The sequence below is a fragment of the Lampetra fluviatilis genome, chromosome 15 (genome assembly GCF_964198595.1).
Source record: "Lampetra fluviatilis chromosome 15, kcLamFluv1.1, whole genome shotgun sequence".
In the NCBI taxonomy this organism is placed as follows: Eukaryota; Metazoa; Chordata; class Hyperoartia; order Petromyzontiformes; family Petromyzontidae; genus Lampetra; species Lampetra fluviatilis.
The window spans coordinates 14,005,051-14,018,872 of record NC_136289.1 but is presented as its reverse complement, the minus strand read 5'-3'; the positions used below and the strand labels follow the sequence as shown (position 1 = coordinate 14,018,872).

The 13,822-nt window shown below is 53.2% G+C and overlaps 1 protein-coding gene across 1 annotated transcript; it reads left to right on the top strand.

The window, feature by feature from the left end:
• The first annotated feature begins 211 nt into the window (after nt 1-211).
• SLC25A48 (solute carrier family 25 member 48) lies at nt 212-12,357 on the top strand. The gene is made up of 7 exons (XM_078862885.1): nt 212-469; nt 2,885-2,928; nt 4,969-5,040; nt 8,819-9,131; nt 9,824-10,051; nt 10,870-11,003; nt 12,235-12,357. The coding sequence occupies exons 1-7, from the start codon at nt 424-426 to the stop codon at nt 12,355-12,357; spliced, it is 960 nt and encodes a 319-aa protein (XP_078719011.1). The 5' UTR covers nt 212-423.
• The last annotated feature ends 1,465 nt before the right edge of the window (nt 12,358-13,822 follow it).

Here is a 13,822-nt window from a genome sequence, read left to right as displayed (position 1 = left end):
GTGGCGGCAGGGCCGACATAGAGGGAGGTCGGGAGGGAGATGGAATGCACGGAGGGAAATAGGAAGAGAGGAGGTTGAGGGATAGTGGAATGGAGGGAGGGATGAAGGAAGAGGAATGGACGGAGAGATATGGAGGGAGGAGGGATGGCGAGAGGGAGGAGAGAGCGAGGTGGGAGGGTAGAGGGCACTGGCTGATAAGGCAGTGGGCGCATATAGCGTGGTGCACTGGCAGGAGTGATCGTGACTCAAACAGCAACACCCAGGACCACCCCTGAAACCCAGCGGCTCCCAGCACCCCGAGGGAGGGGTCCCAGTCCCCGCGGGGTCTCAGTGCCCCTGGAGGTGATCGCCGTGGCAGACCTGCTGGCCACGTCTTTTCGAGCGCAATCAATCTCGGAGACGACTTCTGTCATCGACTGAAGCATGGGCAACTTTAGAGTGGATGACTTCGTGGCCGGGTGGATTGGAGGTGAGTTGTGAGTAGGCGAGGGGAGGGGGTTCGTGGGGGAGGGCAACGAGAGGTGGGGGGTGGGTGTTACCTGCTTGTGCACGGCGTGTGGTTAAATGTTTGCAGCTTGATCAAAAGTCCTCGTGTCACGAGGCATCGTCCGATTCCAAATCCAATTGCGTATTGTGATGAAAATGGGGGCTTTGCGAGATAAAGTGGCTGTTGTTGATGTAATGGGCGCCACGGTGGCGAGATGCTAACAACCTCGCCTGGTAGACAAGAGGGTGTTGATTCGATCCCGACCCTGACGCCTGCTGTATATTTGGAGTTTGCGTGTTCTAGACGCAGTCGTTTGGATTTTTCTCCGGGTTTAGAAACATGCGTTTCGAGCATTTGTCTGCTATAAATGTCTACTTGATAAGCCACTTCGTTGAGCTATCATTTGTGGCCAGGTCGCTTCGGAAATAGAGCTACATAGCTCAGTGAGCCTTAAGTGGTGAAATAAAATGAAAAGAATTGTACAAAAAAAGTTTTATCTATTTATCCGCAACAACCTCGCTGAGTCTCAAGACACCTTTTCACAAGCGTCTTGCGGTTTTGGGACGTTTGGCCAATTTATATATAAATATACAAGCTGCCCGCACGTCCATTGGACGTGACCGTCCGATCCTATCGAGTGTGCAGGCGGTCCAACTGCACCGGCACCCACAAGACAGAGGGGGGGAGGGGGGGTCAAGTGCAAGGCTATGAAGAGGTGAAATTGGACAGGGAGGTGCCCATTTAATTCCATGTACCAGGGCCCATGCCAACCACGGCACTGTGTCACTGAATTCATGCGAGAGATTTCGTCAGATGTATGTAGAACTTCTTTCGCACCGTACGTAGCCAGCCGTGCTAATTGGAAGTGCCGGAGGACAGCATGATAGTGGGACGTAAGAAAACAACGACACATACCTCGCGCATTCACATAGCAGACTGTTGGGGAGAGAATTGTTAGCGAGCACCCACGAAAGCCGCCGACACGGCACACAGGGATGTGGCGATGTTTACACATCGCACTACGTACTCATTTGAGGCTCTGTAGACCTAGGGGAGGCCCAGAACCGGTTTAAGTAATCGTCACTGGTTTTGGCCGTGAGCGGTAATCGAACTCGGGTCGCCGGTTTTGTCGCACAGTGCGATGACCGCTCCACTACCGCGCACACACAAATCACTGACACAAGTCACTGGCACAAGTCACTACTCAAGCAGCAGCAGCAGCGGCGATGTTCAGAGATGGGCATCGCGATGCGTCTCACACCTGCGTGTCCCCGGGTGTGTGTCTGTGTGTTCTCGGGTGTGTGTGTCTGTGTGTGTGTGTGTCTGTGTATGTCTGTGTGTGTGTCTGTGTATGTCTGTGTGTTCTCGTGTGTGTGTGTCTGTGTTATCGGGTGTGTGTGTGTCTGTGTGTTCTCGGGTGTGTGTGTCTGTGTGTTCTCGTGTGTGTGTGTCTGTGTTATCGGGTGTCTGTGTGTCTGTGTGTGTGTGTGTCTGTGTGTTCTCGGGTGTGTGTGTGTCTGTGTTATCGGGTGTGTGTGTGTCTGTGTGTTCTCGGGTGTGTGTGTCTGTGTGTTCTCGTGTGTGTGTGTCTGTGTTATCGGGTGTCTGTGTGTCTGTGTGTTCTCGGGTGTGTCTGTGTGTGTGTGTGTCTGTGTATGTCTGTGTGTTCTCGTGTGTGTGTGTCTGTGTGTTCTCGTGTGTGTGTGTCTGTGTGTGTGTGTGTGTGTCTGTGTATGTCTGTGTGTTCTCGTGTGTGTGTGTGTGTCTGTGTTATCGGGTGTGTGTGTGTCTGTGTGTTCTCGTGTGTGTGTGTCTGTGTGTTCTCGGGTGTGTGTGTCTGTGTGTTCTCGGGTGTGTGTGTGTCTGTGTGTTCTCGTGTGTGTGTGTCTGTGTGTTCTCGTGTGTGTCTGTGTGTGTCTGTGTGTCTGTGTGTTCTCGGGTGTGTGTGTCTGTGTGTTCTCGTGTGTGTGTCTGTGTTATCGGGTGTGTGTGTGTCTGTGTGTTCTCGGGTGTGTGTGTCTGTGTGTTCTCGTGTGTGTGTCTGTGTTATCGGGTGTGTGTGTGTCTGTGTGTTCTCGGGTGTGTGTGTCTGTGTGTTCTCGGGTGTGTGTGTATCCCTGTGTGTCTGTATCCCTGGGTGTATGTCTGTGTGTCTGTATCCCTGTGTCTGTGTGGGTATCCGTGTGTGTGTCTGTGTTATCGGGTGTGTGTGTGTCTGTGTGTTCTCGGGTGTGTGTGTCTGTGTGTTCTCGGGTGTGTGTGTGTATCCCTGTGTGTCTGTATCCCTGGGTGTATGTCTGTGTGTCTGTATCCCTGTGTCTGTGTGTGTGTCTGTGTGTGTGTCTGTGTGTGTGTCTGTGTGTCTGTGTCTGTGTGTGTGTCTGCGTGCGCCACCAGGAGCCTCCAGCGTCGTGGTGGGGCATCCCATGGACACAGTGAAGGTGCGCGCACCACCCGGAACTTGTTGTGCAGTGCCACACATGCGAGCACGACGTTTGCATGCCGACCCTTGTAACCCCATTGTTAAATCCCTACCATTGTAACCCCATTGTTAAATCCCTACCATTGTAACCCCATTGTTAGGTTCCTACCCTTGTAACCCCATTGTTAAATCCCTACCATTGTAACCCCATTGTTAAATCCCTACCATTGTAACCCCATTGTTAAATCCCTACCATTGTAACCCCATTGTTAAATCCCTACCATTGTAACCCCATTGTTAAATCCCGACCCTTGTGACCCCATTGTTAAAGCCCTACCATTGTAACCCCATTGTTAAATCCCTACCATTGTAACCCCATTGTTAAATCCCTACCATTGTAACCCCATTGTTAGGTTCCTACCCTTGTAACCCCATTGTTAAATCCCTACCATTGTAACCCCATTGTTAAATCCCTACCATTGTAACCCCATTGTTAAATCCCTACCATTGTAACCCCATTGTTAAATCCCTACCATTGTAACCCCATTGTTAAATCCCGACCCTTGTGACCCCATTGTTAAAGCCCTACCATTGTAACCCCATTGTTAAATCCCTACCATTGTAACCCCATTGTTAAATCCCTACCCTTGTAGCCCCATTGTTAAATCCCTACCCTTGTAACCCCATTGTTAAATTCCGACCCTTGTAACCCCATTGTTAAATCCCTACCCTTGTAACCCCATTGTTAAATCCCTACCCTTGTAACCCCATTGTTAAATCCCTACCCTTGTAACCCCATTGTTAAATTTCGACCCTTGTAACCCCATTGTTAAATCCCTACCCTTGTAACCCCATTGTTAAATCCCTACCCTTGTAACCCCATTGTTAAATTCCGACCCTTGCATTCCCTACACCATTGGGACAGCACGAATGCAGCACGGCCCCCTGCATCGCTGTTGTTGCAGCACCGCACATGCAGCACCACTCTTGCAGCACGACTGTCATCGCCCCTACCCTTGCACCTCAACCCTTGCGTCTCACTGCGTCCACCCTCAACCCCTTAGCGCCGCCCTTGCATCACTTGCAGCACGACCGTCATCCCCCTACCGTTGCATCTCAACTCTCCGCTTGCATCGCGAACACTGTACAGCACGAGGCCTTGCAGCAGCACCCTTGTTCCCCCCCCCCCACGCTTGCAGCGCCACATACGCACATTAATAATAAAAGAGTAATTATAATATAATTAACATTTATAGAGCGGCCTTTGAAACAATCGTTTCTCAGTGCGGTGCACAACGCGTTCAGCAAGTTCACACCGCACCATGTGCGCGCGACTTTTGAACCCCCCCCCCCCCCCACTGACAAATATGAATGCCGAGTAATGAAACACAAAGCCCCCCCCGCCCCCCGGTGTGAATGATTAACGTGGCAGGTGACGAGCGTCCCCCCCACCACCACCACCGCCACCACCACCACCACCACCCCCACCACCACCACCACCACCCCCACCACCGCCACCGCCACCGCCACCACCACCCCCACCACCACCACCACCCCCACCACCCCCACCACCACCACCCCCACCACCCCCACCACCACCACCACCCCCACCACCACCGCCACCACCACCGCCACCACCACCCCCACCACCACCACCACCACCGCCGATGTAAAATCCCAAATGCGGCCGCTCGGGGCGAGCGCCAGGAACGCGGCCTCGATCGTACCCGTGTCCTGTAGTCACCTGGTCTCCTTGGACACGCGTCACGCGCGCACGTGTCCGTGCGCCTGCGCGTGGGGTAGTGGGGAGCGGTGGCACAGCGGCAATAGCGCCATGCGATACGAACCCGGCCCACCTGAGTTCGATTCCCGCTCACGATCAATAACAGTGGCGAACATGTGAACCGGTCCTGGGCCCCTTCCCAAGATGGACACAGCCTGACATGAGTAGCTTCGTGCGTCATAACAGATGCTTGTGAATACGCCCCCCCCCATCGCCCCCCCCAAAAAAAATGTGTGAGAGGCTACATGGGGGATCTTTGTCTTTGTCTGTGGACAGACTCGACTGCAGGCCGCCTCTGGGTACCGAAACATGTTCCACTGCATAACCTCGATCTACAGGAAGGAATCGGTGCGTCTCCACTCACCTTATCCACACACACACACAGATGTATACACATCGTCATCAGGCATGATCAATCCACTGCTGGATGGAGGCATCCCCAAGGCTCTCACGATCCTGCGATACAACGATCCATTCGTCGCCTGCACGCCAGCTGATGTCGTCGCTGCCATCTCCTCGACCTGCATCCATCACCCCTTGTTAGCCACAGCGCTTCCTGTTCAAAGCCACTTCGGTTTTTTATAGTTTGGACGATGTCATCGTTGACCTGCGTGTGGTCTTCTCATGCACGCGTTCCTCTCTCTCTCTGTCTCTCAGTGGCATGCCCAAGCGTGCGTCTCTCCGCGCTTCTCCGCGGCCCTTTTCAGTTTTTCCTTCCATGTTTTTCGTCAATCACCGACGTGCACCGATTTCACGCAAACTTAGCTCGGCCACAATGTCACGGTTCGTTCTCACGATCAAGTCCAACTCTTCACTGGCAACCCCGCACCCGGCTCAAGTTCACCTCTCCATTTCGTCTTCTTGATTTCTGTCTGCCTTCTTACAGCTACACAATTGTCCATACACACCCACAAACACAACATCAAACACATGACGCACGTAGAAACACGCACAGTCGTACACAATTGCAATGCGCGTTTCGACCTGTAACGCACCGCCACATCGTATTCGCCGACTCGCGTCGAGAGAGAGACACACACAATGACTCAGAGGCGCGAGGAAGAACCACGTACGGGCGGGAAGGCAGCAGCAGCCACGCCGTAAACCGGCGCCAGCAATTCCCGAAGCTCTGCGGTCCTCTGTATATGAAGGTGTTTCCTGTAAATGAATGATTCATTGTGGCCGCTACATCGCGATCCTGGGCAGCACAGCTGGAGGGAGAGGGGGGGCGGCGGAAGAGCTGGGGGCAATCGTCATCACAACCTTGGACTGCAAATCGGTCTGGATTTCTGCCAGATTGTGTTTTTCATTTAATAATTCATTAACTATCACATTTAAAAGAAACCGCTTCGTGGAAGAACGCGGGACCATGCAGCGGACTTTGTGCTAAAAACGTGTGAACGGAGTGATGAGCAAACTCCATGAGACTCATGACAGTACCTTTAAACGACTCTTGGCCAATTCTAACATATTTCTGTAAAGTGTGAGCGCCTGGTGAGACACATGCTCACGTGGTGCGTGCAGTCTGAAACGGAGCCACAGAACTCTGCGCGACGAGATTGCTTCGCCGGTAGAAAACAAAAAAAATTAACGAATTTGACCGTGAGGGGGTCGATCGGCGCTCCCATCACGCCCTGCGTGTCCGCGTGACATCGCCGCGTCTACGGGCGCTTTGAAGGCACGTGGCCGTGCCTTGCACACGAGGCCATTTATGTGCTCAAAAGAAGGGCCATTGCCCGAAGCGTCGTGTCTATTATATACTTGTTTCTTTTAAGACCACACACAGTGTTATTGACGAACGCGTGGACTTGTATTGATTTATTTAGCCTTGTTTTAGACCACGAAACCAAATAGTTCAACGACATTTAGTTTTACCAGGTCAGGCTCACTGAGCTATGTAGCTCTTTTTCAGAAGCGATCTGACCACATGATAGCTCAACAAAGTGGCTTATGACGTGGAAATGTATCACAGCCAAATACTCTAGACGCGTGATGTTCACTTTAAATGTGGAGGGGAAACCCGGAGGACTCGGATAAAAATCCACGCGACCACGGGGAGAAAGACACGCAAACTCCAAATATAGAGCAGGCGGATCGAACCACGACCTCCTGCCTACCAGGCGAGGTAGTTAACATCTGACCCTATAGTGTGAAGGGAGGGGGCTGAGGATATTCCGAGAATCTCTCATAGACATGCATCTATGCACGAGAAAGCACTGATCATGAGCGATCAGCGCAATAGCGACCCACACCAACATCCCCCTCGGAGCAGCGCGAATCACGCTCAAAACAACAACAACAACAATAATAATACATCATGAAACACCCGCACGTGGGACACCATCGGTTCGCTCCTCGTGAGCCAGCACGAGCGACGTGGATTGAATTAAAGTCTTAAAGCAGTATTTAGTGCCCCCTGCGCCTCCCCAATCAAGACCCCCCTCCCCCCACCAGCCCCCCGCCAAGGTTACTAAGGTCACATTACAGAGAGACGCCACGTGTCCACGCCTCTCGTCGATGCGGTGTGAGTGAGCCATTTGTTTCGCGTTGTGTGTCAGTGTGTGTTGTCGACGCAACCTGTCACCGACGTTCCCCGCTCAGAGCCGAAATTTCTCCTGCACAGTAGCCATGCCGCAGCCTGCGCGCGCCAAAGAAAAACACGCGCCCCTTTAAAGCGAGACCACGACCCGAGTCACGATCCGGCCCTTCTCCTGTCGCCACACACCTAGGCCGTGCCCCAAGGGCCGTTCCTACACGAGTGGGAATAATCCGTGTTTGTGAAGCAAGGGTGGCTAACAACGCAGCTCCAGACTATAGGGGGGGGGGGGGGGGTAGCAGAGGAGTGACGTTATTAAGAAGAGATGGGGGAGGGGGGTGAAGAATAGGAGTCTGCAGGGTACAGGGGGCGACAGAGACGCCAGCGTGGTGACCGTGATGGTGAAGAGGCTCCTCGTGGTCACTCAGACGCGCAGGAGGAGAGGAAGGCCTTGAGTCTGGACGTCAATGAGACACGGGGGAGTCGGGAAGTGCCCTACCTCATTACACACCAAGTCAGACCTTATTGGTCACCCCGTGCCCTTATAAATCTCGACGTTCATCCTACAAAGTCCCATCACAACGGAAAAACACAAATAGACCCAAAAAATGTGCGCGTATTGAAACGGCTGTACGCCATATGGACCTGGAAACTCCATTTCCCCGTACAAGCATACGGGTAAACTTTATGCGTTGACAGGTATTGTGTACGGACCAACAAGAAACGGGTGCCAACCCATACTTCACCGTCCCTCTGCATAATGATCATCCCTTGTGTGCTCTCGCCACCTGCTGGTTGAACGCAGATGGTACATTGAGCGATGACACCCCAACCACGATCTAGTTCAGAATAATAATAATGCACTACTTGGATGAAGGCTTCCCCAACGCCGCGTTGGGGAAACCATACTTCAGCGCGCTGCGCAGTGCCGGTTGGTGGAGGGAACTCAGCTCAAAGACAGCTCCGGCTGACACGAGGCCCTCCACCCACGCTCCCCTCGACTTCACCCTTGGAATGGCCGTACACTGAACAACAGAGGAACACACGAATTAGAGGACCTACGTAGGTTAACGGATACTCACATCTGTCAAACTGTTAGGAAAACGTTTAAGTGTGGGCTTGGGAAAAACGCGCCACGGCATTCGGGAAGGGATAATGACGGTGTTCGTCAACAAACATTTGCGGAGTGGCAGCCAAGGAATGGAGTAGATGATGGAACGACGACATCAGCTCGTGGTGCAGTACCTGCTAGGTGGATTATTACATCGGCTCGGTGGGTAGGCCTTCATCCAGCAGTGGATTGACCCAGTGCCGCATTAAGCTAGTACGGGGCCTGTAGCATATATTATAAAGGGGCCCTAAATTTTGAAAAACACAAATATTAAAACACAATTCTTTTACTTGCTAAGTAAAGTAATTGGATTTTTTAATTTGCTATACAACCAGATAAAACGAAAAATCGCTCACCTTAAACACCCAGTCGTTCATAAAAGTTGAAGGCGGCATAGTACTATAGTCATAGAGCAAGTGCAGAATCACTGATGATTCACCCCTCCCATCCTGATCGTGCGCGCGTGCGGCACGTGACAGGCGCTGTCCTTCTTCAAGGGCATGTCCTTCCCTCTGGCGAGCATCGCCGCCTACAACTCGCTCGTGTTCGGGGTGTTCAGCACATCGCGGCGAGTGCTGGAGTCGCTGAGACCCCCCGTGGGCCCCGGCGTCCCGGGGTCTCACCAGCACGCCGCCGCCGCCGCCGCCGACGCCGCCGCCGCGCCGTCGCGCACCCCCGTGTCCGAGCTGTTGCTGGCGAGCGCACTCACGGGCGCCGTGTCCGTCACCGTGGGGGCGCCCGTGGACCTGGTCAAGATTCGACTGCAGATGCAGACCCAGAATCTGGGGATCGGTGAGTGGCGAGTCTTGGGCACGGGGGGCGGGGGGGGTAGTGCGTTCAGCGACACGTTCATTGACCTGGGCGGTGATGGCTACGCGCGTGGCCTGTAATCCAGAAAATTGGGGGCAGCGAGGGTTTGGAGGATCACCGCATACATTTTGTGAAACTCCCCTTCCCGTGGATGGGGGTACGAGGAGGTACCGTAGCCCTGCTCGCAAGGAGAAGGCGGCACGGCAAGCATGTGGATTCCACCTGTTTCCCATCTGGATAGGATATAGTGTTCCCCCCTCGCACGCGTGGGTGTTGTCCCGGTGCTCTGGTTTCTGAATCAACTTCTCACCGTGTGTGGACCTTAATTCAAGGTCCGGATTTTACCAAATTATCCGCAAATTACTCATTTGGGCTTGCACACACAGCAGCAAACACCCCCACGACTGGCAGCAGACTAATGCCAGATTGCAGGCCAGCCGCTGAGTCACCCGGTGCCACACAGAGGAAGCTGCCGCCGGGGGTGCCCCTTTATAAAGCGCTCCGAGACGCCCCGGCATAAAGTGGCACTCATTTACAAACGAATCATGATTCTGTTTTATTATTACGTATTATTGAGAGCAAAATGTGGATATCATCATCAGCTCCAACGGTGTTGTTCTTACACTCCACGCCTCTCCCTCGTGCCCCTCGTGCTCTCCACGTTGCTCCCCCAGGCCTGCAGCCGTGCTCGCTGTACCGGGGCCCCATCCACTGCGTGTGGCTCACGGTGTCTCGCGGGGGGCTGCGGGGGCTCTACAGAGGCGCCGGCGCGATGCTGCTGAGGGATGTCCCGGGCTACTGCACGTACTTCGTGCCCTACGTGCTGCTGTGCCAGTCCTTCACCCCCAGCGGGCAGCCCGAGCCCTCCATGGGCGCGGTTTGGATGGCAGGAGGACTGGCAGGTAAACAACAAGAGAATTAATTTCACGTTTGTTTTCTTTTCTTTTTTACCAGGTGAGGCCCGCTGAGCTCTATAGCTCTTTTTTCAGAAGCGACGTGGCTATCACAAATGATAGCTCAACGAAGCGGCCTATCATAGAACCCACGACCTTCCGTATACCAGGCGAGATAGTTAACTTCTCGCCACCGTGGCGCCCTAGATAAGGCAGATATTCAGAAGATGATTGCGAAGTGGAGCTCTGTTTCAAGGGTGACTTGGCTAGCGGACAGCAGTGGAAGTGAAGTGTTTTACACAGACCTGCCCCCTCCACGTACACAACTCAATTCTTATTATTATTTACACATCCCCTTCAACCACACGGCCTGGGTTGCCATGCTTTGTGCAGTGGATGCGGTTCAGGGTTGTGGCCCCAGTAGCTTCGTGGAAGAACGAAGTCGGCGAATTTTCTGCTCCGAGTCTTTCACGAGGAGGTGTTTGTGACTTATTGCGAACCACGTGCGGATTTTAAACAACATCATCATCTTCTTGGTTCTTTCGGTCAAGTCACGTAGAAGGGAAATAATACAGCGGCTGCTTGCGTTGTGGCCGAAACGTCGTGAGAATTTTATTTTATTATGTCTTATTTGTATTATTTCCCTTCTACGTGACTTTACCGAAAGAACCAAGAAGATGAATCCCTGCAGTCACAAAAGCTTTAAATCGAAACATCATCATCATCGTCAGGGTTGTATAATCACCGTGTGAATAGATCGTTGTGTTGTGGTACAGATCGCTGTTTAATTAACGCCACGCTGTGTGTGTGTGTGGGGGGGGGGTCAGGATCCTTGTCCTGGGGTCTCGCGACCCCCTTCGACGTGGTGAAGAGTCGCCTGCAGGCGGACGGGGTTGTGGAGACCAAGTACTCGGGGGCCTGGCACTGCGCCCTGCACAGCTACCGCGCAGAGGGGCCCGGGGTCAGTGCTCGCAGCCACACGAAGACGAAGGGGCCGGCCATAAATGACGTCACGCGCCTAGGGAGGGGGGGGGGGTCAGACATTTGTGACGATGTGTGACGAGGGGTGGGGGGGGGTTGAGAAATGTGACGTCACATCAAAATGCGCAACTTTAATTAAATATAGACAACACGTTCTACTTAATTGAATACACTTTTTTATAAATGTTTTCTCCTACAACATCAGAGTGCAGCGCCACATTAAATACGCACTACAATGACATAGTTTAAAGCGATTTGAAGCATGTTTTACATATTTTTTTTGGGGGGGGGCAGAGCTTTGTGACGTCATATTTGAGGGGGGGTCTGACTTTTTGTGACGCCGTGTGACGAGGGGGGGGTGTCAAAAATCGTCCAAAATCGCGTGACGTCATTTATGGACGGCCCCAAAGACCCCCGTGTAGCCATGCACAGATTGTTGGGGTAAGGGCTGTAAACGAGCCCCTTTGTGAAGGCCGGCCGCGTTTGTCTCCCCACTGCCAATATGTTCACACCCACACACAGTCCTCCACACACACGTGAACACACGTGCACAGCCGTACACACGTGCACACACGTGCACACCCGTACAGGCGAACCCACATACACACAGCCTGCCACACTCGTGCACACTCATACACACCAACACCCACACGCATTGTGTACGCACAGACACACGTGCTCACATTCATACACACAACCTTGGACACTCAGATATACACACGCACTGGTTACACACATCCATACACTCATCATTACACTCCCATATGCATACATACCGACACACTCCCACACACTACCAACACACACATACACACCAGGAAGCATATTCTTAGGTTTTTTCGGTAAAGTCACGTAGGTAAAACATTAAAATTAATGAAAGTAAAATAAAATAAAAATCACAACTTTATTTTATTTTACTTTCATTAATTTTAATGTTTTACCTACGTGACTTTACCGAAAAAACCTAAGAATATGAATCCTTGCAGTCACGAAAGCTTCAAATCTAGAATTAACACCAGGAAGCAACACCCGTGCAGAGCGATTACGCTGAATGTGGATTCCACCTCCCACCTCTCCCATTCCACCTCCCCCCCCCCCCCTTTGCTCCCCCCCTCCCCTTTGCTCCCCCCCCCTCCCCTTTGCTCCCCCCCTCCCCTTTGCTCCCCCCCCCTTTGCTCCCCCCCCCCCTCCCCTTTGCTCCCCACCCCCAGGTGTTTTTCCGCGGTCTCACCGTGAACCTGGTCCGCGGGTTTCCAATGAGCGCCGCCGCCTTCCTCGCCTACGAGCTCAGCCTGCGCGCCATCCGCGGCATGGGCCAGGGGGCGGGGCTGTGACCCTCTCGGCGGGGCCGGGGGGGAGGGGGGTGCAGGTAGCTGGGTGGATTGGATGGGATTGTATGGTATTGGATGGGATTGTATGGGATTGGTGGAAGGTTGGTGGAAGGTTGGACGGCAGAGCCGCCCGGAGGGAGGGAGGGAGGCCGGGTGGGCGAAGCTGACAACGTTGCCCCGACCTGGGCTCACATGAAAGGAGGGGAAGGCCCCCCACAACGGAGCTGTTGTTTGTATGTCTCCAACGAATCACGAGGGAGGCCCCCGCGGGACATCCTCACCCGGGCCTCGAGGGAGCCGCGGGCCGGGCTCCGGTGGTCAGAGCGTGGATGGTGGCTCTCACCTGTGTGTGTGTGTCACCTGTGTGTGTGTGTGTCACCTGTGTGTGTGTGTCACCTGTGTGTGTGTCACCTGTGTGTGTGTCACCTGTGTGTGTGTATCCTGTGTGTGTGTGTCCTGTGTGTGTGTCCCCTGTGTGTGTGTCCTGTGTGTGTGTGTCCCCTGTGTGTGTACCCTGTGTGTGTGTATCCTGTGTGTGTGTATTCTGTGTGTGCCCTGTGTGTGTGTGTTCTGTGTGTGTGACTTGTGTGTGTGTGTCCCCTGTGTGTGTGTCCCCTGTGTGTGTGTCCCCTGTGTGTGTGTCCTGCGTGTTTGTGTGTCCCGTGTGTGTGTGTGTCACCTGTGTGTGTGTGTCCCCTGGCACTCTGCCTGCTGTTGAACACGCGCATCCGGCTCTAGCAGTCTGCCAGCCTGCTCTTTTGAGGCCCCTACCATCTGCCTGTGTGCACGTTGAACCTCTATCGCAACGTACGTAGCCAATCGTGCTAAACACGGCAAAAAGCAGTTCTAAAGAAATTATCTTTCCAATAAATTAGTTTTCGAGGCAGCAGCCACGCTGTTAGTCGGAGACAACAGTTGCTCAAGCTCTGCGGGCCTCTGTATATGAAGGTGTTATCTATCAATGAACGGTTCATTGTGGCCGCTACATCGCGACCCTGGGCGGCACAGCTGGAGGGGGGGGGGGCTGTGGGTAATCACAACCTTGGACTGTAAATCGGTCTGAATTTCTGCTCGGTTGTGTTTTTAATTGAATAATTCATTAACTGTCACAAATTGAAAAGTAACCGCTTCGTGGAAGAACGCGGGACCGGGCAGCGGACTTTGCGCTAGAAACGTGTGAACGGAGTGATGAGCAAACTCCATGAAACTCATTACAGTACCTTTAGACGGCTCTTGGCCGATTGTAAAACTTTCTAGAATTGATGAGCGTCTGATGAGCCACACGCACGCCCACGTGGGACTGCTGCTCCCCGTGTTCGCTCCGCTTATAGACAGAGTGTCCTGCACCCATCATATAAACCCCCGTTATATCCTTATAGGTCGTTGGGGTTACGAGCTGTTAGCGAGATACTGTTAAGGTGCCAGAATGGCACGCGATAGGGGTGGGGTGGGGGGGAACTTGTGGCCA

What these genes read in the sequence shown, in the direction of transcription:
- SLC25A48 (XM_078862885.1), top strand. Translation starts at nt 424, where the DNA reads ATGGGCAACTTTAGAGTGGATGACTTCGTGGCCGGGTGGATTGGAG. An exon ending in CGATCTACAGGAAGGAATCG is followed by an intron (nt 5,041 to 8,818) that starts GTGCGTCTCCAC and finishes GGCACGTGACAG; the next exon opens with GCGCTGTCCTTCTTCAAGGG. An exon ending in ACCGCGCAGAGGGGCCCGGG is followed by an intron (nt 11,004 to 12,234) that starts GTCAGTGCTCGC and finishes CCCCACCCCCAG; the next exon opens with GTGTTTTTCCGCGGTCTCAC.